General features: G+C 36.4%; 1 protein-coding gene across 8 annotated transcripts in view; it reads left to right on the forward strand.

Annotated features, from left to right (window-relative positions):
* The window catches only part of DIAPH2 (diaphanous related formin 2), a 1,054,294-nt gene that overhangs the window by 784,104 nt on the left and 247,676 nt on the right, over window positions 1–22,514 (forward strand). The window contains exon 25 of one of the 8 annotated variants that reach the window (XM_030305026.1): window positions 4,948–5,031. The exons of the other annotated variants lie outside the window; for them this stretch is intronic. Within the exon in view, the coding sequence (XP_030160886.1) occupies window positions 4,948–4,977 (30 nt within the window). The 3' untranslated portion in view covers window positions 4,978–5,031. Of the gene's footprint in view, window positions 1–4,947; window positions 5,032–22,514 lie in introns of those variants that run through there. 8 annotated transcript variants of the gene reach the window in all.

Raw genomic sequence — 22,514 nt, forward strand, 5'->3', positions numbered from 1 at the left:
GCAGCACAAGCTCCCTGCAAAGTCTCCACTCCCACAATTACTTTGGGAGTCATGTCATATGGGCTCAAAAACATGTTAGCTCTAGTTACCACTTGACATTTCCCCACAAATATTTGAGTGCCAATTATTCTAGGATGATGAGAATATAGCACTGAACAAAGAGACAAAGCCCTGCCCTTCGTGTCCTACTGCAGCTCCAGCTCCTCTCTGCCTTTTACTGGCAAAGCAAAGCTGTATGGGATTGCCCTCAGTGAAAATCCATCTGGACCAAGGTTGCAGTCTTCTGTTTCTCTGGTTTTGCCACCAATCCTTGTGATACCACAGTGGTGTTATACTCAGTGCAAGGGTAGCTATGTTTCTTAGCACACTTCATAAAAATGGGTCCTTTTGTTTTTCTTCTGATCCCTTTCTCCTGGAGACCTCAAGGGAATCCTAAATCCATAAACCCCTCTATGCCCTTCCATCCTTCCTTTTGTTCTGTCACCTAGGCATGTATATAACTTTTCCTAGAAGCCAGAGATAAAGTACCAGCATAAATCTGTTCCTGCAAATAGAGCCTAAGGGCCCACCAACTACCTCTTTTTAATCACACACACCCAGATAATTCCCTTTGAGCTCAGCTGGGACCACCCTAGCTATGTACCCTTAGGTTTATTTTGATCTATTGCAGCTCTTTGAAAATAGGCAATACATATAAAATATATGGTAACTCTGTTAAGCAGAATATTTGACCACAATACCTCATTCACCAGCTGTGGCAGAGAACAGATATTACTGTATTATCTGTATTATATAGACATCATCGAATTCTTTTTTTAGAAAAAGATGTCACCTATCAACTGTTGTATTCTGTTTGACTTCTTACTTCGGGCCAGAAGTAGATGTCCTACTTTTCTGATATGACTACTTTCTGATATGACTGTTCCTTGTATATAAAAAAGCTAAATATTATAAGGAACTAAAGGAATATGTAAAAACAGCATACATTATTTAAAGAGAACCCAAATTCCTCAACATGATAAAAAATGCCTACTGGTATAAATGGTAGTTAAATATGTACACATTTTAGATTAATGTTGTAAAAATTTTAAATATAAATATCTTTAAAAATATTTCTAAAAGTTGTCAGAATTGTTAATGGCAAGATGAATATTGTCCTTTAAAAATCTGGGGGCGCCTGAGTGGCTCAGTCGGTTAAGCGTCCGACTTCGGCTCAGGTCATGATCTCACGGTCCATGAGTTCGAGCCCTGTGTCCGGCTCTGTGCTGACAGCTCAGAGCCTGGAGCCTGCTTCAGATTCTGTTTCTCCTTCTCTCTCTGACCCTCCCCCGTTCATGCTCTGTCTCTCTCTGTCTCAAAAATAAATAAACATTAAAAAATAATAAAAAATAAAAATCTAAGACAGTGTAATAGTTAACACTGAAAATATTAACATCTGTTCAATGCCTACTTTTCTTATTAAAGTCTAGTAAGAGCTAGAACCAGGAAACAAAATGCAATATCTTGAGTTCTAATAACAACTCACATAGAAATTTTCAAGGAAGTGTTTCTCATAAGTAAGTTATTGAATTATGTCCAAATACCAGGAAGTAGGAAAGTTATAAGATAAGCATTAGGGTATACAACTGACCTTTTCCAATGGCCTTGAGATTGGCCAAAGCTATTGATTGTTACAGCCTGAGCTGGAAGATCCCAAAGGCTGATTCTAATGGTACCACCCTCTCACCTTCCTGAGTTTATCTTCATTCCACTTCATCTTTGTTCATCCATTTGCTAATTAATCTTATATTAGAAAAGATGCCCTGTATAAGGTAGTAAGAGGCAGGACTGTCCCTAGAATCCTGCCCATGGAGATCTTTTTGCCTGATCTGCCACTTCCTCTTCTCCCCTACCTTCACTTCTTCTCCAGTTGCTTTACCGACTTCTTCAAGTCACTCCATCTAAAAAGGCTTCTTCCCTACTTCTCCCATTTTGGCCTAAATAACCTTTCTATGTGCTTTAATACCTCCATCCTAAGGACATTTTACCCTGTAATGTGTTCCTTACTATATCCTCAGTCTTCTCTATAATTAACCTACTATGGGTCAAGCAGGGCTAATCACTAATAACATATATGAATGACAATGAATTAATAAAACAGTGAATGAACCAAACGACTAAAAATGAAAAGTTCAAATGTTGGCCCTCTAGAGTTCACATTCTAGTGGGAAATGCTGTCAAAGGAAAAAATACTAATACTGAAACATGATACATACATACAAAGAGCTTATGAGCACAGAGGAGAGAGTCATGTATTCTGATTTAAGGAAGGCTTTAAAGAGGAAGTGGACATGTGAACTGGATCATCATTGTTTTGCTACTGTGTGGCCTTTCACATTTAGTCTTTTCCTTTTTCTTCTTCTCCACCTTGTTTGGTGTTTATGTTTAGTGGTAAACATATATTGTTTCATAGTTTTCCATGCTGAGTTCAGAGTAGAAAAACAGCTATTTAATTTCTGGGGTAGCAGCTATCAGGTAATTATTATGATCTAAAGGTTATCCATCATATGCTTGGATGAGCAGTGACCAAGCTTCAATTAGTTCTTACAACTGACAGCTGTCCTGAGCAATAGACCAATAGATGCAGATTATCTAGGGCAACATCAATTGCTTAAAGACTGTCTTGTCTGGTGTGACGTTAGGGCAGTGGTTCTGACCCAGGAATGATTTTGACCCCCAGGGGACATTTGGCAAGGTCTAAAGACATTTTTGTTTGTTACAAACGAGGAGGTGCTGCTGGCATCCAGTGGGTAAAGCCAGGGATGCTGCTAAACGTCTTGCAATGTATATGTACAACAAAGAAATATCTGGTCCAAAATGTTAGTAGTGCAAAGACTGAGGAACCCAACTTTAGGGTTATCTGCTGAATACTTTTTTTTTTTTTAATTTTCATTTGGAAAACAATATGAGATGATTCTAATTAGTAAGCAAAATTAAGACTAAATAAGTTAATAACACATCTCATTTGTCATATCAATTTAATATTTTAATAACTTCAGTTTTCATCTTGATCATTGTAAGGTTTGTTTTAGTTACTAATATATTCTATATTACTAAAAGATGTCCAGGCTCATATGGCTTATAAAATTTTTAAATCATGCATGTAAATTGAATGAAAATTGGAAACTATAGGCAAAAAAGAAAAAAGTCAACTGAAGTTCTACTATGCAAAGATAATATTAATACTTTGGCATATATCTTTCTAGCCATTTCTCTGTGCATGTACATATGTATTTAGATTTTTAATATATTTTTCTTAAAATAATAACAAAAGGTCTTATGAAAAGTTAAGCCCTAAAATTTATATTTATTTGCAAAACCCTAGCAGCGTATACCTGTACCAATATGACCATCATCATTTAGTTGATGATACCATTGGTTTTAATTAGTTGTGTTTAAAAATGTTAATTGGCCAATTTCTTGATTTTTTTTTTCAAATTACCTGGTCTTTGGTGCCATGTTAACCATCATTGACTCTTGGAGGCCGCCCCAAAATTGACCAATGGAACTTGCCTTCTCTTTTCCTTTTCTACATAATATCCTCATCAAACTTCCCTGTGGCAATGGGCCTTAAATTGGTAATTGGTGAATTGGCAATTGGGCCCATTTACACTAGCATTTCACATGCATTCTGCTGCCTGTCTCTACTATGTATTTTGATGTAAGAAGCAGTATTTACCTCAACTAGGCTCTCTTTTAAGTTACAAATGTCATTTGTTTGTTAAATATGAAGGCTTGTAATTTAATTACAAAAAGCTTTAACAAAAGTAACATTATTATTTCAAATCAGCACTAGTGTCCTTCTAAATTCTTTTTGTTTTCTCTCATTCTCTCCCTGAACCAATTTTTAAAGTCATAGAATAGTATCTTAAACTTAAAAAAAAATCTGACAGGTTATAATCCTGATGGTGAAATAGTTCCTATTTTTGCTAATATACCTGTTTTTATTTCATTTACTGCAAGTATTTAGTCTCATGATAATCAGAATTTCCTGATATTCTTGATGGAGCTTGTGGGAAAATCAGATTAAATGGTATTTCTGAAAAGCTTGGGCATAGACCAGTCATCCATTTAAATCTTAGCACTTTGAAAAGAAAGACATTCAAAGTATATTATTCCCAAGATCTTAGAAATTCTGTGTTCAATTAATGGATTACTCAGTATGATGGTTTAGTTTAATTCTTTTTTTTTTAATTTCATTAATAAGGCACAAAAGAGCCAAACTTGCTTATACCAGAGATGGTATAGTTTGGAATATTGTGTAATTTGTTTTTACACATTTGTCTTTGGTTTAGGATTAAAAAAAAAAAAACCTTAAAGCTTCCTGTACATTAGAGACATATAAATGCAACAGTGATTAAAAAGAGCAATGCAGATGACTAAAATGTGGGTGAAATAATAAATATAACTGTAGTGACCAACATAGTCTCTAGATGGAAGTTATGGATTGATATCTCCAACAAATTGGAAATTTTATTTTGAAGTTTCATTATTTTTAGTATTAATAAACCATCCTCCTTCATCAGATGACATCTACAAGAAAACATTTGCCCAAGTACTTGCTCCTTAGTTTAAAATATAAGATTTAAAAATAAAAAGTCAATTTAAGAGTAAGTCTCTTTATTATATCATGATCATGTGGTTGTTTTTTTCATACTATACTAAAAGTCTAAGGCATATAATATATTCATAGAAATATATTTTTATTACATTTGCACATTATTTAGGCAAAATATGTTTTTAGGTTACCTTCAGGTAACAGCCTTTAATGAATAGGCAAGATTAACAATTACTATAACTGCTTATGTATGTGATGTTCTTGCTCATTTTTGTAAGCACCTGAAAATAACTGCTTTACTTTTGCTTTTAAACAGACCAGCATGTTTTGGTGTTTTCTGTTTTTCATAGTCTATCAGCATGGTTTGGGTTGCCAAGTAACAGAAAGCATAATTAAAATTGGCTTAAGAAGATGGTCTTACTTTCACACATCACAAGAAATGTAGAGGTGAGGCACTCATAGCATTGGTTAATTCAGTAGCTTAGTGAGATCACCTAGAATGTGAGATTTTTCCAAATATTTCTGTTCTGCCATCCTTGGCATGTTGGTTCATTGTTGGAAAATGACTGCAGTTGTTCCAGGCATCACATGAAAAAATAGTGATATCTAACAATGAAGAGAGTGTTGCCTTACATGAAGCTTTTTTCTTTTTATTTTTTATTAGAGAAAACTTTTCTGGAAGCCCCTGTGCAGACTTTTCCTTCTAATTCTGCTGTTTGGGATTGAATTACATGCTCATCTCTAAACTAATCATTGTCAAGGAGAATCTTGGACTAATAATGATTCACTTTTGGGATGGGGGCAAAACCCCTTCCCTGAGTATGTGACTATGTAGAGAGTGAGAAGCCAAACCAACCCAGGGCTCTGCCAGTAAGTAAAAAAGGCTGACGTTAGATGGATTACAGCAGGGAACTAATAATATCTATAAAATAGACAACACAAAATGCATTGCTCAGCATTTTTGGAATTGTCAGAAGTTCCAAGTTGGCAAAATATATATGAATGAGATATATTTCTGAAATGCACACTTTTGTTCATTTATTTTTTTTTCAAAAACCATAGGGAATAGTGGGGAGGAGCTAAGATGGCAGAGTAAGCAGTAGGAGGACCCTTGGCTTGCCTTGTACCTTAAACACAGCTAGATAAATATCACATCATCCTGAATACCCAAGTAATCGACCTAGGACTCACAGAACAAACTGCAAAACTAGAGGGAGAGAAGAGGTGACATTGTGGAAGGTAGGAGATGCAGAGACGTGATTTGGGGGAGAAAAGGATCAAGTGTGCTGTGGAGGGGAGGGAGCCCTTGTCATGGAGAGACATGAAGGAGAGAGAGAGAGAGAGAGAGAGAGAGAGAGAGATAATTGCACAGAGGATTATACAAGAAAAACACTTCCCCAAAGTCAATGACTGTGAAAATGAGAGGGGTTGACTATCATGAATTGTTACAACCAGCAGGACTCAAAGACTGTAGTTACAGAAATCCATAGTATGGCCAGTGTGGAGCCTGGTCAGTGTGCTGCAGTGCTCCTGTGAATGAAGGCAGAGATCTTTGTAGCAAACTGTACAATCAGAGGATCCCAGTACACACAGGGAGAGACAGCTTCCCCTTCTTGGAGCACATCTGGTAGGGGTGGCATTGCCTCTCCAGGGACAAAGGAGCCAACTGGCACCATTACCCTCCTCCTCCCCTCAGCAAAGACAGACATCTTCTGAGAACAGCTAACATGTACACTGGCTCTTTGCTGCCCTTTACTCCAAAATTAATACTCCTGTGCTTTCATGGGACTGCCCTTCTGGAACAAACCTGCATCACTACAGAGTACAGAAAAACCCTCCCCCAGAGGACCAGTGTGAGTCCCTCCTCCTCCCCCCACCCCTGCTTTCCAGGTTCCTAAAGTTTGGAGTTTTAAAATCAGTTGGCCTGCCTGGGAAAGAAGACAGGTGCTCTGCACTGCCAGGCAGACAGACAACCCAGGCACAGGGTGAAGGCAGGGATCTGAGAGATACAAGGGACACACGAAGAGCGATTGTTCACACTTCTGGGAGGGCTTCCAGGACAGCAGTGGGTGTGGGCTCCCCTCTCTGGGAGGAGGGAGGAAGCTGGCACCATTTTCCTCCTCCATCCCTCAGCATAAACTAACTTCAGTAACCAGCACAGCACCAAACATGGCAGCCTGAACTGCTTACACCAAGCCCCACCCCTATGTGCTCTGCAGGTGCTACTGTTCTTAGGCAAATATGCCTGAGAACCATAAAAGTAGACCTTTCCCCCAGAAGAGGGATACAAACCCCTGCTGTACCTCCATCTACTTATCATAGAATTTTGCAAATCTTTAGCTCTAGTGGAAATAGCATTGGATCTCTTTTAGCAAGCAGACCACAGCATACCTAGTTAAAACTCACCACACTTTGGCCAAGGTCCAAACACTCTCCACACCAGGCAAGGAGAAACTGCAGAAAACTGATCTGAGGGAAAGAGTAACCAAAACATAGTAGCAGAGTGCACACAAAACATACCTGAGACACTTCCTGAAGTGTCAGGCCCTGGACAGTGTATGACTTCTTCTTCATAAAGCCATTATTCTCAGGAGCAGGAAACATAACAGGTTTTCATAACACAGAAGAAGACAAAGACAAAGACCTAGACAAAATGCCAAGATGGAGAAATTCATTGCAATGGAAAGAACAAGAAAAGGTCATGGCTAGGGACCTCACTGAAACATATATAAGTAATAGGCCTGTTCCAGAATTTAAAGCAATAATCATAAAGATACCAGCTTGGCTTGAAAAAAATCATAGGGAGTCCCTTACCACAGAGATAAAAGACCTAAAAACTAATCAAGCTCAAATAAATGCTATAACCAAGATGTGAAACCAACTGGATGTAATGACCACAAGGATAGAAGAAACAGATGAATGAATAAGTGATATAGAAGATGAAGCTATGGACAATAATAAAGCTGAAAAGAAGACGGAAAGTAAAATACTGGATCACAAATGTAGATTTAGGGAACTCAGTGACTCTATAAAGCATAATAACATTCATATCATAGGAGACCCAGAAGAATAGAGACAAAAGGGGCAGAAGGTTTATTTGAGAAAATTATAGCTGAAAACTTAGCTAATCTGGCGGAATGAAACAAACATCCAGATCCAGGAGGTACAGAGAACTTCCATCAACATCAATAATACCAGGCTAACAATAAGACATATCATTAAATTTGCAAAATATAGAGATAAAGAAAATATTCTAAATGCAACAAGACAAAAGAAGTCCCTAGCTTACAAGGGAAAACAAATAAGGTTAGCAGCAGATCTCTCCACAGAAATTTGGCAGGCCAGAAGGGAGTGACATGATATATTCAACATGCTGAATAGCCAATAATATTCTATCCAGCAAAGTTGTCATTCAGAATAGAAGGAATATAAAGAGTTTTTCAGACAAATACTAAAGGAGTCTGTAACCACTAAATCAGCACTCCAAGCAATATTAAAGGGAACTCTGAGTAAGAAAGAAAGACCAAAAGCAACAAAGATTAGAAAGGTACATAGAACATCACCAGAAACAACAATAAGACAAGTAATAAAATGGCACTAAAATAATATCTATCAAAAATCATTCTGAATGTAAATGGACTAAATGCTCCAATCAAAAGATGTAGGGTGTCATAATGGTAAAAAAAAAAAAATCCACATGCTGCCTACAAGAGACTCGTTTTAGACCTAAAGACACCTGCAGATTGAAACTGACAGTATGGAGAACATCTGTCATGCTAATGGATGTCAGGAAGGAAGGAAAGGAAGCCAGAGTAGCAATACTTATATCAGACAAACTACATTTTTTAAAGACATACAGAAGGGCAAGATATCATAATAAAGGGATCTATACAACAAAAAAAGCTAATAATTGTAAATATTTATGTCCCCAACTTGAAAGATCCAAAATATGTAAAACAATTAATAACAAACATGAAGGAAATCATTGATAATAATACAATAATAGTAGGGGACTGTTACATCCCACTTATAGCAATGGACAGTTTCTCTAAGCCAAAAATCAACAAGGAAACAATGGCTTAGAATAGCACACTGGACCAGATGGACTTAACAGATATATTCAGGACATTTCATCCTAAGGCAGCAAAATACACATTCTTTTTGAATCCACATGAAACATTTTCCAGAGTAGATCACATATGTGATCAGAAATCAGGCCTCAACAAGTACAAAATAATGAGATCATAACCATGCATATTTTCAGATGACAGCACTGTGAAACTTGAAGTCAACCACAAGAAAAAAATTGAAAAGAGCACAAGTACATGGAGGTTAAAGAACATCCTACTAAAGAATGCATGGGTAAACCAGGAAATTAAAGAAGAAATTGAAAAAATATATGGAAACAAATGATAATGAAAGCATGATGATCCAGATCCTTTGAGATGAAGTAAAAGAGGTGCGAAGAGGGAAATATATAGCAATACAGGCCTATCTCAAGAAGCAAGAAAAATCTCAAATATATAACCTAACCTTAAACCTAAAAGAGCTAGAGAAAGAACAAATGATGCTTAAAGCCAGCAGAAGGGAAATAATAAAGATTAGAGCAGAAATAAATGATATACAAAAACAAACAAACAACACAGTAAAACAGATCAATGAAACCAAGAGCTGGTTCTTTGTTTTTTGTTTGTTTGTTTGTTTGTTTTGTCTTTTTTTAAGCCTGTTTGTTTGCTTGTTTTTGTGAGAGAGAGCATGTGTGCATAAGAGGGAGAGGGACAGAGAGGGAGGGAGAGAGAGACAATCCCAAGCAGGCTTGGCACCATCATCACAGAGCCTGACATGGGGCTCAAACTCTTGAAATGAGAGATCTGAGCCAAAATCAGGAGAGACACTTAACTGACTGAGCCAGGTGTCCATAGGAACTGGTTCTTTTAAAGAATTAATAAAATTGATAAGCCCTTAGCCACACTTATCAAAAAGAAAACAGAAAGGACCCAAACAATATCACAAATGAGAGAAAAGTGATCACAACCACCACCACAGAAATACAATTATATGAGAATGTTATGAAAAAGTATATGCCAACAAATTGAGCAATCTAGAAGAAATGGATAAATTCCTAGAAACATGTAAACTACCAAAACTAAAACAAGAAGAAATAGAAAATTTGACCAGACCCATAACAAGTACAGAAATTGAATTAGTAATTAAAAATCTCCCAAAAATCAAGAATCCAGGCCCACTAAAAAAAGAGAATTATAGGCCAAATCCCTGATGAGCATGAATGCAAAAATTCTCAACAAAGTAATAGCAAATTGAATCCAACAGTACGAAAAAAGGATAATCCACCATGATCAAGTGATTTATTCCTCGGCTGCAAAGGTGGTTCAATATTCTCAAATCAATCAAGTGAAACACTACCTTTATAAAAGAAAGGATAAGAACCACATGATACTCTTAATAGCTAAAGAAAAAGCATTTGACAAAGTACAGCATCCATTCTTGATAAAAACTCTCAATAAAGTAGGGATACAGGGAACATACCTTAATATCATATAGTCCATATACAAAAGACCGACAGCTAATGTCATCATTTGCAAATGACATTTCTGATAAAGGGTTAGTATCCAAAAATATAAAGAACTTATAAACTCAACACCCCCAAAATGAATAATCTAAAAATTTAGCAGAAGACATGAATAGACATTTTTCCAAGAAGACATACACATGACCGACAAGCACGTGAAAAGATGCTCAACATCACTCATCATCACGGAAATAAAAACCAAACTACAATGTGGTATCACCTCATACCTGTCAGAATGGCTAGAATCAACAACACAAGAAACAACACGCATTGGCGAGGATGTGGAGAAAGAGGAACCCTCTTTCACTGTTGGTGGGAATGCAAACTGGCACAGCCACTCTGGGAACAGGTATAGAGGTTCTTCAAAAAGTTAAAAATAGAAGTATGCTCCAACAACCGCACTATTAGGTATTTACCCAAAGAATACAAAAATACTGATTCAAAGGGACACATGCACCCTGATATTTACAGCAGCATTATCAACAATAGCCAAATTATAGAAAGAGCCCAAATGTCCATTGACTGATTAGTAGATAAAAAAAGAGGTGGTATATAGCCATAAAAAAGAATAAAATCTTGCCATTTTCAAGGACGTGGATGGATCTAGAATGTATTATGTTGAGTGGAATAAGCCAGTCAGAGAAAGACAACTATCATATTATTTCACTTATGTGGAATTTAAGGAAAAAACACACCAGAAAACAGACTCTTAACTATAAAGAACAAATTGAGGGTTGCTGGAGGGGAGGTCGGTGGGGGTTGGGGAGGTGGGTGCGTTAAATGGGTGATGGGCATTAAGGAGGGCACTTGTGATGAGCACTAAGTGTTATATGTAAGTGATGAATCATTAAAATCTACTCTTGAAACTAATATTACACTATATGTTAATTAACTGAAATTTAAATTAAATTTAAATTTAAAAACTTGAAACAAAAAAATTAAAAATAATTTAAAAATAGAATCATGGGAAATGTAAATGTAAATAGAAAACATTTCTTTAATTTACAAGTTATCTTTTCCTGTTTGTTTTCTGCCTTTAGTTGGAGTAAATTTATACAAGAAAGCCCTGCTTTTCCAGCTTGTTTGCTTATTCTTTTCCTCCTTCATCACTGTTTTGTTTACTAAAATGTCTAAGCTTAATGTGAATGGGGAGAACAATACAATAAAGTGTAAATATAATTATTAGGAAATTATATTATGGTTTAAAACATAGTAAATGCTATGTAAAGAAAAAAATTGCGCCAAATGTAATGACCACATGAAAGTTGCTGAGATGTTTCCTCATTAGTCATAGATTTCCTTCTACAATCAATATTTTAGATTTAGATTTTGGCATTATAGTTTCCCCCTCCCCCCTCAGGTATAGGAATCAGTGAATTTTCCTGTTTAGAAGACTTCAGTAGTTGAAATTAGATGATTTTTAGACAAACTTGTTTCTCAGGCTGTATATCCTTTTATGGCATAGGAAAAATAAAAATGAATTCCGGCCCACTTTACAGAAGGAATCTTGCCAAAGGCTTTATCATTTCAGTTCAATAATCTTAGCATTATTTGCTAGAATAAATAATAAACAATAAAAATAAATAAACAGAATTGGAGGATATGCAGACATGATCTTTACCTAGAAGCATAGCACACTCCCTACTTTTAGACATGGGTCAAATTCAAAACTTAAAAGAAACTAATGAGAAGATGTCTGTCCTTTTCCTAATATTATTTCTAAATCTATGGTTCTTGTCCTTGTTAATTAAGTAAATTAACACCTGTCCTTTTTCAAGAGAAAACAAAACAGAGCAAAACAGTGCCTCAGACAAATACTAATTCAACCTCAGTGACTACTTCTTTCCCAAAGATGATAGACATTAATATCCTAATATGAGTTTCTAGACCCAGAAGCTCTGACAAAAGATACTTTTAGTAAAAGTATACTTTTAGTGCCAAAAATATGAAAAATTACAAGGAACTTACAAAGATATTTAGTTTATCTTGGATTCCTTTCACCCTGGTCCTTGTTCTCTGTCAGCTGTCAGCTAGTTTATCTGATAATCTAATGCAGTACTAATGTATCACTTATTCTGTACTACATATGTGCCCTTTAAATTCAGGAAAATGCCTTAATCCAGCAGAGCAATTGTACTGTGAGGAACTTCTTACAGCATGGTTAGCTGACAGAGGAAATATTTAAGAGAAGGGCAGACTTACTTGAACCTCTGAAAGAAAGTCTTATAGGCAGCTACCTAATTCTGCCTGGGTGTAGGATTTTTTTCCCCCATCAAGGACATTCTACAACTTAACCTGGCTGTTGTGGTCTTCTAATTCAGCTTTATGATCTTTGTTTTAAAGATTTGTATCATTTAGTAATGGCTTCTCTTGGGATATAGACCAGGGATCAGCAATTAATGACCTAGGGGCTAAATCCAGCCGGTCCTCTGCTTTTGTAAATAACGTGGTTTGGACACAATAACATGTCCATTTTTTAAATTATTTGTGGCTGCTTTCTTTTTTTTTATTTTTAAATTTTTTTTAATGTTTATTTATTTTTGAGACAGAGAGAGACACAGCATGAACAGGGGAGGGCCAGAGAGAGAGGGTGACACAGAATCTGAAGCAGGCTCCAGGCTCTGAGCTGTCAGCACAGAGCCTGACACGGGGCTCGAACTCATGGACCGTGAGATCATGACCTGAGCCGAAGTCGTATGCTTAACCGACTGAGCCACCCAGGCGCCCCGTGGCTGCTTTCACCCTATAATGGCAGCACTGAGTAGTTGAGAGAGTCCATGTGCCACACAGGCTGAAAGTCTGTCCAGCCCTTTTTACAGAAAAAGCATGCAGATCCTTAATGTGGAACATACAAAGGATGATGTTAAGGTGAGATTCTGATAGGGAGATCATACAAAACAGATACAGTCTCTTGTGTTTTAACTTTCAAATGCAGTCCCTCCTTATGAGGGGAGAGCTTTTGAGAAGACGGGAGTCAGGAATTTAATTGGAAGAGATGTGGTATCAACTTGGCTGTTGATTTTCCCTTTCCTTTCTGGGTGTCATTAATTCTTTATATATTGCCCCTGAGGCAGAATTACTCCACGCATCTTGCATGCCAGGCAGGATGACTGCAGGAGTTAACCCCAGGCTTAGTGTATGAGACCTAGGTCATGCTTAACCAATAGTCCTGATCCCACTTATGCATCCCTGGACACAAAAAACACTTAGTGCATATATTATATTAAGTACACAATATATGCTTTACAATCTCCCCATACTCTATCATATAGTGCAATACACATACAGCCTCATTAGTGGGAAAATATTTTGTCATAACATGGGCAGGATTTTGGTTTTTATTTTTGATAGAAATATCTTCTCAGTCTATTTCTTTAGATCCCTATCTGTCAGTGTTAATTATGAGCATTACCAAGGGTCTACCGTTGGTCCTACATAATTTTTCCAGTGCAGTTCATATCTATTCTCATGGTTTATACTCTTTTCTGAGTTGCAATCTTATTCTTCAGTTCTAGACTCAAGTTTATTGTCTGTTACATGCCTCTAACTAGATTTTCCCACAGGTGTCTCCAATTCAGAATATTCAGAATATAATTCATTACATTTTTTTCCCAACTTCTTTCCATATTCTCTGTTTTGATTAATGTAATGACTTGTTACCTTTTCCCTCACTATTCACATCTGTTCAATACCCAGTTCATTTCAATTCTGCCTGAATCATCCTCACTTTAACTGCTCTAGTTTTGGTATTTATTGTATCTCCCCTGAACTACAGCAATAATATTTCTAGTCATCCTAACTTCAGTCTTAACCACCCTCCCAAACTTTTTACCACTGCCAAATATTTCTTTGTAAAACATAGGTCTCATTGGGACACTCATCTTCTCAGAAATCTGTAATGGCCTACCATAGGTGACAGTAAAGCCTTAAGCAGCCCTCCATTATCCTTTTCCTTTGCAATGCTCACAGTTTCCCTTCCACTGATGAAATCATGTTCATCTTCCAAGACTCTATTCAATGGCTGTTTTCTCCATTACATCTTTACTAGTATCTCTTCCCCAGCTCCAAGGAAAATTAATTTCTCCCTATGTTCATATCATGTTGTTAATGTGGCATTGTAACACCCAACTCATTATAATTGATGATATGCAGACTTGCCCTTTTCTTTATGCTGCGAGTTCCACTGGAGTAAATGTATCTCATTTGTCTTTGAATTTTTATCAAAGAAGACTCCTCTTATCAAGACTCCACCTTTTATCAAGAAAAATCCTCTATAAATAATGGCATACTATGGAAGGAGATAAAGAAGAGGTCAGTAGAATATTAGTATAGTAGGAAAAGGACATTGTCATCAGTAAGTAAGCAGTGATATTTAACCAAATCTAGATCATGACCAAGAATAGAATCACAATTGAGATGTGTTTTACACTGTGGAATATAGCTGTAGTGCTCATATGCACACAGAATGGCTTGTTTCCCAGAATGCAATCACTATGTAACAGTGTCCTTATTATTTCTAGTTTTGAAAAGAGGATCTTCAGTAATATCTGGTTCCAATGTCTATTCCGTCCAAACCCAGTTTTGAAATGATCACACTATAATATCGTTCTCAGATATTTTCACAGATCAACTCTTTCTGGCTATATGAACCCCAGATTCATGGTGTCACAGACAGTAATGACATTGTATATTCATTTTATTTTTCATGTTTTATAAACTAATGACTCAGACAAGTACACCTATGGATTCAAAAAACCCTAGAAAGAAACAGAGGAATTCCCTATGGGCTTCTGGCATGTTTTCCAACCCCTTTATCACCTAACTAGCTAGTCTTTCAAATAAGCTGATAGGGAAAGAAGGTTTATAACTTTACTTCATTCTACTGTTTTGCCATCCTTCCTGTAAAGTTCTTTTTAATTATCAGTTTCTTAGAAAAGAATTCAGGCCCTATCACTCTGACTCCTGAAAATGTGAAAGATACCTAATAAGCTTTGTCCTTTCAGTAAATACCCAGTTCATGTCCATGGATATAGTTACATCCTTAATCCTATTTTCCCTGAGCTAAATTATCCATCTTGTGTTTGTGGTGTGGCATTTACCAAACTTTTAGCACTTCTCTTATTCTTCATCAGACGTCTTTTCAGTTTTTTATATATCCCTTAAACAGAGGAAGAGCCAGATGTGTGAGGCCTGAGCTTATACAGTTTAGGAGAAATCATTTCAGGAAAAGAATATAAAAAATAACTTTCTTCTACAAATTTTACAAAAATACATTTCCAGGTAAACATATTGCCAGCACCCCTCCCATGCAAGTGAGAAGTCCTGATTGCTTTTGCTTCATTAGCTTCATGGTGAATCTGTCTTTGCCCTTAGAGCTGTTCTGCCCATAAATTAAGCACAACCCTTTAAAAAAAAGGCCAAACTGTCAAAAAGGATAAACCCAAGTAATAACATTGTTATCACATGTGCTAAGCTAGTATTTACACTAAATTAATCATCACTGTCTTCATTAATTAAGAAATAGTTATTGCACTCCTACTTTGTATTAGGTGCTATATTTACCTTATACTTAAGAGTGCTTATCTAAATATAATATCACACCTTAAGCAAGTGAAACCAACATAATGCCTGCTTTTTCAGACACTATTAAACTAAGCCAAAACTGAAACAAACGTGAACAAGAGAAATATATGGATATCTGAATGCATGTTAAATATTTAACAGATACATTAACATTATATACAAGAAAGAATGAGTGCACCTTGTAGTGATGGTTAGTAAAGCAGGTTTCAGGTCTCCAATATAATATGAAGAAGGAGAGGTTTATTTTTTTTTAAGTTTTATTTATTTAAGTAATCTTTACACCCCGTGTGTGGCTTGAACTCACAACCCAAGATCAAGAGTCACATGCTCTTGCAAAGGAGCCAGTCAAGTGCCCCAGTCTTTCTTCTAATTAATGAAAATGACATGTTCTTTACCAATAACATAGCATGGAAGTATCAAGTTAACTTCAGGACTGTTGTAACCTCTACGGGCTGTGTTGTCATTCTTTCCATGTCTCATCAGTGCTCCCTTTTTTATTTGTATTGCTTGGGTTGTACTTGTTGTTTAGAGTTATATATATTTCTCTACATATGAAAATTACCCTGACTGTTCAGACAACATTAATAAAGGGAAAGGTGCTACCCCATAATTACTGGAAGGATATCAATATTTTGGAAAGTAGGACAACTCATCAAACAATCACTTTCTACTTAGAAAAGCCTAAGAGTTCTGATGGCAATCAAGATAGCTTTGTGAAGAGTAAATTGAGCAAAACCATTTTAATTTACTTCTGTGAAAGAACCTGTGCCTTTATAGTCCAAGAGAAAGAAGTCTCTATTATTTGCTAAGATTTTGATTCCCTCTGTTGTGACATTCATTCTCAATTTTGGCTGGTAAAAAAAAAATAGGATCTAGACTTTAGATTCTAGAATACTATTTCAAATGATAGTAAGACAGTGTTCCAGGTGAGTGAGTCTTAGACATTAGCTAAAAGAGGACTAACACTAACACTGGAGAATGTGTGCTTCTTTGGATGACTCCTAAGTGCCAGGAGCACCATGCATATAATTTATTTTTGGATGTGTATGTTCCTTCAGAAATAGGATCCAGTTCAGTTAGGATTTAGTAAAATATAAAATAATTAAAGGCATCATCCAGGTAGCATAGAAACAAGAACATACACAAGTTCATTAGAAAAAGATTTTTGATTCTTAGTGGAAGGGTACTAACCATGAACCATCAGTATATGAGGTGTGGCTATGTTTTTTTTTTTAAGAAAAACCAGAAATGTGTAGAGTCAAAGGACTTTTACCCTCTTCATTATCTTAATTGAAAGATAATGACATTGCCCTAAATATTTTTGAAAATGCCTATTTTGGTTTTTCCCTAAGGGTTATATAGCCTATGCTTTAGATCTTTTCGGGGTTACTATATCCATGCAATTTGAGGGTTTGCATTTTGCAAACAGCCAAAAATTGTATTGAACCAAGTTTTATGAATAAGATACATGATTGAAATGGGTAACAAAATCTCTGGTCAAAATTATTATTAACCTAAAATAATGAGACTGATTTCATTTGATTCAGAGTTCAATTCTTTTTCTTTTTTGTTTTGAGAGGGGGTGGAGAATGCTAGTGGGGGAGGGGCAGAGGAAGAGAGAATCTCAAGAAGGCTCCATGCCCAGTGTGGAGCCCCAACTCAGGGCTTAATCTCTTGGAGATCATGACCTTAGCTGAAATCAAGAGTCAGATGCTTAACCAACTGAGCCACCCAGATGCCCCTTGGAGGTCAATTCTGAAGGAGGAAGTATAATCACAAAGTAATGGCTCTTACGAAAATAAGTTTATGGCTTCCCAAGGTGGCTATCTGAATAACAGTATTCATAGTTTCAACAGATATATTGGAACCAATCTTATAAGTTTACAATTGCACCTTAAAATGTTACAAAACAAATGCTATGATATGTTAGGAAAATTGAGGCATGGGAAACTGGGAATATTTTTATATAAGATATTGGTTAGCCCTATCTCGTAGGGTATTGTTTCCAGTTTAGTCTATTTTTTGTAAGGGTATATGAGGTTGGAGGAGGCTGCAATTTACAAAATAATGTCCCACCAGTAGAGAAGACTCACAGGAAAACATAAATATCATTGAATTCATAGAAAGATCTCTATGAGAGAGTTGTTATTCTCTAGAAATTGTATTGAATGGCTTAATTTGGAGTCAACAAAAAAATTTTCCCGAGGGACTCTCTGACCCCTATCTCCCCCCACCCTTTACCCTACAAGCTGAAAAACTCCCCTGTTTTGCATTTGAGGATTAGCCTCACTTTTATGGAATTCAGTCACTGTAGTGGTTCCTGTGGAAAACTTATACCTCCGTGAAGCATTTTTTAAGGAAGATATTGACTAGGTTTCTATTTCTCAGCAGCCAATAGACAAGATAAGGGCTTAAGAAACTGACAGCTTTTAGTTAGACATAAGGAAGTATTTTCTTTTAGAAGTGATTAAGTATCAGGACAGATTCCTGAGGGAGGTCATGGAACCCTATTCACAAGCAGAAGACTACAGCAAGCATTTCTTCAGGGCCCTTCCTGTTCTGAGTCTATATTTCTACTTGTCAAGGTAATTTGATATTCTTATCTAAGTCTCCAAGGTGCTTTTCAACCCTCCCAAATTGGTCTTATGAAAACCTTACTGATTGTGCTGCCTCTTCGATCTTCTAAGATGGTGACAGTAATAAGGCAGTAAACTCAGCCCTTAGCCCTGTAACATACCACTTGTTTTGTCCTTTCCCCACACCCATGCCTCCCCAAGATGTCCTCCCATTAAAATATTCTATCAGTGACCTTAAAATTTCAGTTTGTTATTTGGTTCAAAATAAAATTTAAAAAAAAAGCTAGAAATTAACTTCATATAGCCGCTCAAAGTGCTTTGCAGATTTTAATTAAGTAGAGGTCCATAGAAACATGTCAATTCAATTGTTTTTCTTTCCTAGATGGAAAAGGGGGATACTTAAATACTTACTAAGAAAAAATGTGTCTGTGGAAACCTGCAGCATTTGAAAACCTTTTCAATGCTATAGATTGTAGATTAATTCTAGCTAATCAGAGTTCTGCATTCTAATGGACTGTGACAGGAGAGGCAGTTTTCCCTCCAACTTCAGATCACATGGTTTTGCAGTTGGAAGGCAAATTTTAAAAGAAGGCCTTGGGGATCACGGCCAGCCTTCATTATCGGTGCATTACCGCTTTGTAACCAACTGCAAGTTTAATATCGAAGGAGATTTGTACATAACAGTCTTTTTTTCTTTCTTCTCATTTTTAATAATTTACCCATGAGATATTCTTCATGGTTGCACTGGTGTGCAACGATCTGTTCATCTGTCAAACCTCCAGATATATACAGCATTGGAAAGATACATTAATTTTTTATTTGTTTCCTAAGGAGGCTCAACAGTAAGGTGGTTGTGCTGAATACAGGAAGACTACTAGTTAAATGAATGTAGTAGAATTCATTTAACTGGCTCCCTCACCTGCAGCATATCAGTTTCTTCTGAGTCTCTCCTCTGCCAAAAGGAAGTCATTTATACAAATAAACTAAAGGAACTTTTCATGTAAACCTTCCACCGGAACCTGAGATGGTTTTGTCTTAAACTGAAAGATCACTGGAAAACCTGTGTATTACTAATGCTTGTGGATCCTGCAAATATCTTATTCAAAACAAAGGTCTCATTTTTAAAAATTAGAACACTTCTTTTAACTTTGAAGGTTCTGTGTAAATATTAATCTCTACACAAGTGAATTTTCACTGCAGAGTGTTGAGCTGTGTCAGTGTGACAAATGTCATGGATATCAGACCTCAGAAACACTAAACACTGGCATTTTTAAGAAAATAAATGTAAAGGTCAGTGAACCATAACCTATGCTTGATTAGGAAGAAAACCACCGCTTGAAGGTAGATAATGCTTATTTCAAGGTCACTAAGATTCTCCCCAATAAAGAAATAATGAGGTGGGTAGAGAACTATGTGTAAAGATGTTCTTAGTAATTTAATGTTTTGAAAGTTCCCAGGCTGGAAACTATTATTATGTAAACAGACTGGCTCCAGCTACTAATTCTTAGAAAATATGGAGAGTATCGAAAGTTTAACTAGGTTTTGACCTTTTTATGTTATGAAGACTACAGTAGGGAAGAGGGAGCTAGGAAGTGTATTAGGGGTCATTTTATGTAAGGTGATCAGGGGAGGCCTTACTAATGAGACATTTAAGCAGATACTTGATGGTGCTGAGAGCAGAGGGATCACAAGTGTAAAGGTGCTGAGGGAAGGAGACATGGGCTGGAATAGAAGGACCCAGGAGAAGATGAGGTCAGAGAGGTAGCAGGGGGCTAAATCATGTAAGGCCTTATAGGCTATTGGAAGGGCTGTTTTTCTTCACCTCTGAGTAGGAATAGATGAATTCTCTGACTGACAGGTAGTGGATGGAAGAGGGGGAAAGATATAAGAATAGAGCTTTAGGGGAAAGGGAAAATTAAAGGATGGGAAAGGGAAGTATCGTCTACAAAGGAGATGGAGAGAAAACACACTGGTCTATAGGAAGGAAGGAACATAATATCTCATAATAATGTCTCCTAACATAACCTAAAAAGGCAGAAAATGTCTATTTTGTTTGACTTGGTTTAGCAGGTTACCTATGGTCTATACATCTGTGATTCATACCGTATTTACATAGGTTAATAAGCACTACTTTAACCTCCATCTAACTACAGTATGAATACATTTGTTCAGTGCCTGTTACTGAGAAACCTAAGTATTTGAGCAAGCTAATCAAGCTTTCAATTACCCTAGTGAAAAAGAAAGTTACACTTCTCAGTTACAAATGTAATTGATTGGTTGATGAAGTATTCATGAGATCTTGCATAAGAGATCTTTGGGAAAGAAAATATTTATCTGTATTACATTGCTGATAAAGTCTTCAGAGGTATTGACTGTCAGAGTATAGTTTCTATAGCTGGAAATTCTTTGCCCTGAGCATGACTCCTTCAATCCAATATGCCCTTTAAACACAATGAAACTATAGGAAAGGAATATCTAATGTTATTTGATGTTAATTAAAGAATAGGGTTCTTTTCTTTAATGGAAAGCCTTAAATTGTCCCAAGCTGCAGTTGAAAAACCTAATGAATCATTGCTGCCATCTTATTGTGGGTGTTTTTTTTCTCTCATAATGTAATTGTTCAGTTCTTTGTTCAATGCTGAAAATTTCATTTTGGGTCGCATTTTAACTTTCCATTTGTAACCTGGCATGCTTATTCTAAAATGGAAGTGAGAAAGATCTGGAAAAGTATGTGAGACCTGATTTGCTAGTACCTTTGGTATTCTTTAGGACTTTCTCCCAGTTGTGCTAACAATTAGGGACTTTGGACCAAGTTACACATCACTTAGTGGTAACACACATTTGGGATTTGTTTTTCCCAACAGCTCTTGTCATTGGTTGTAGGTAAGCACAGAAAGTTGCAAAAGTATCACTGGTAGCCAAAACAATTCAAGGAAAGAACATGTAGGTATCTATATGAAGCAAAGTAGAAGAGAAGGAAGTAGAATTTTTTAGGAAAATTTCTTTTGTACGGTGATGAAAAGGTCTCATATGCAGAATCATATTTCCTTTTCATTGTCATGCCCAGGACGTCTCTGGGACAGGGAAAGGACATTGCTGCCATAACTCTGGTTCACTAGTCTAAAACAACCTTTCCATCTCTACCTATTTTGCCTCCTGTTATGCCTGGAATTAAATGAGAACCACCCTCCCCCCACCCCCACCCCCACCCCCACAAATGCAAAAAGGTCATATCATTCTTCTTATCTTATATTTGGAATCATCCAGCAGATGATTTTCCATCAGGGCTAGCAAGCAGCCTCTTATGGGTAAAGATGGTAAAAGTATAAGAAAGTTTAGCAAAGATTATGGTAGAGGACTGAGTGTAGGCTAATTCACCTGACCTTTCCATAAACCTTTAGGCAGATCAAGTGAATACCACATTCTGAGATAAATATTCATAGAGAAATAAGAGCAAACTTCTAATTTCTAAGCCAAATGGCCTTTTCTTAGAGTATATGTATGCTTCATTTTCTCAGATTGATGTCAGAACTACAGATGTTAAAAAACAAAAACAATAACACCAAAAATAAGTCCATTGCCTTCTTTTAGAAAACTTTACTTCTCAGTTTATGCCACAGTCCCATAAGATGTGTTTAACCTTAAGATGATGTGTGAATTTCGTTGTTAGTACACCTAGCAAAACATTCTGTGATGTTTTTGTTTCTTAGATTTGTCAAGTATGGTATAGTAACATAAAAAATTTTCCCCAAAACTTCCTGTTCATTCTATCTAAATCTTTTTTTCTCATGACTCAGGAAGGCAAATCCTGTTTGTTCAAAGTTTGTGAGTGTGTATGTTTCATTTCTTCCTATTTTTACCTGGTATTGGAAGATTTCCCTATCAAAAAGAATGCTTCCTTCTCCCCAGTCTACACATATATGGACATGTTCCTGGGTTGGAAGAAACGGAGTACAGATCCTGAATTGCATGGGACATTGGTATTGCCCAGTGTGAAATAATATAATAACCACCACTATTCATTGACCACTTTCTATGTGCAAGGCACAGTACTTAATGGCTTTATATGCAATTTCTCATTAAATTGCAAACCAACACTATGAAGTACAGGTCTTTCACAGATCAGGAAAGGGGACTTAGTGCAGTTAAGTAAATGGCCCTAAGGGAT

Source organism: Lynx canadensis, chromosome X (genome assembly GCF_007474595.2).
Source record: "Lynx canadensis isolate LIC74 chromosome X, mLynCan4.pri.v2, whole genome shotgun sequence".
NCBI lineage: Eukaryota > Metazoa > Chordata > Mammalia > Carnivora > Felidae > Lynx > Lynx canadensis.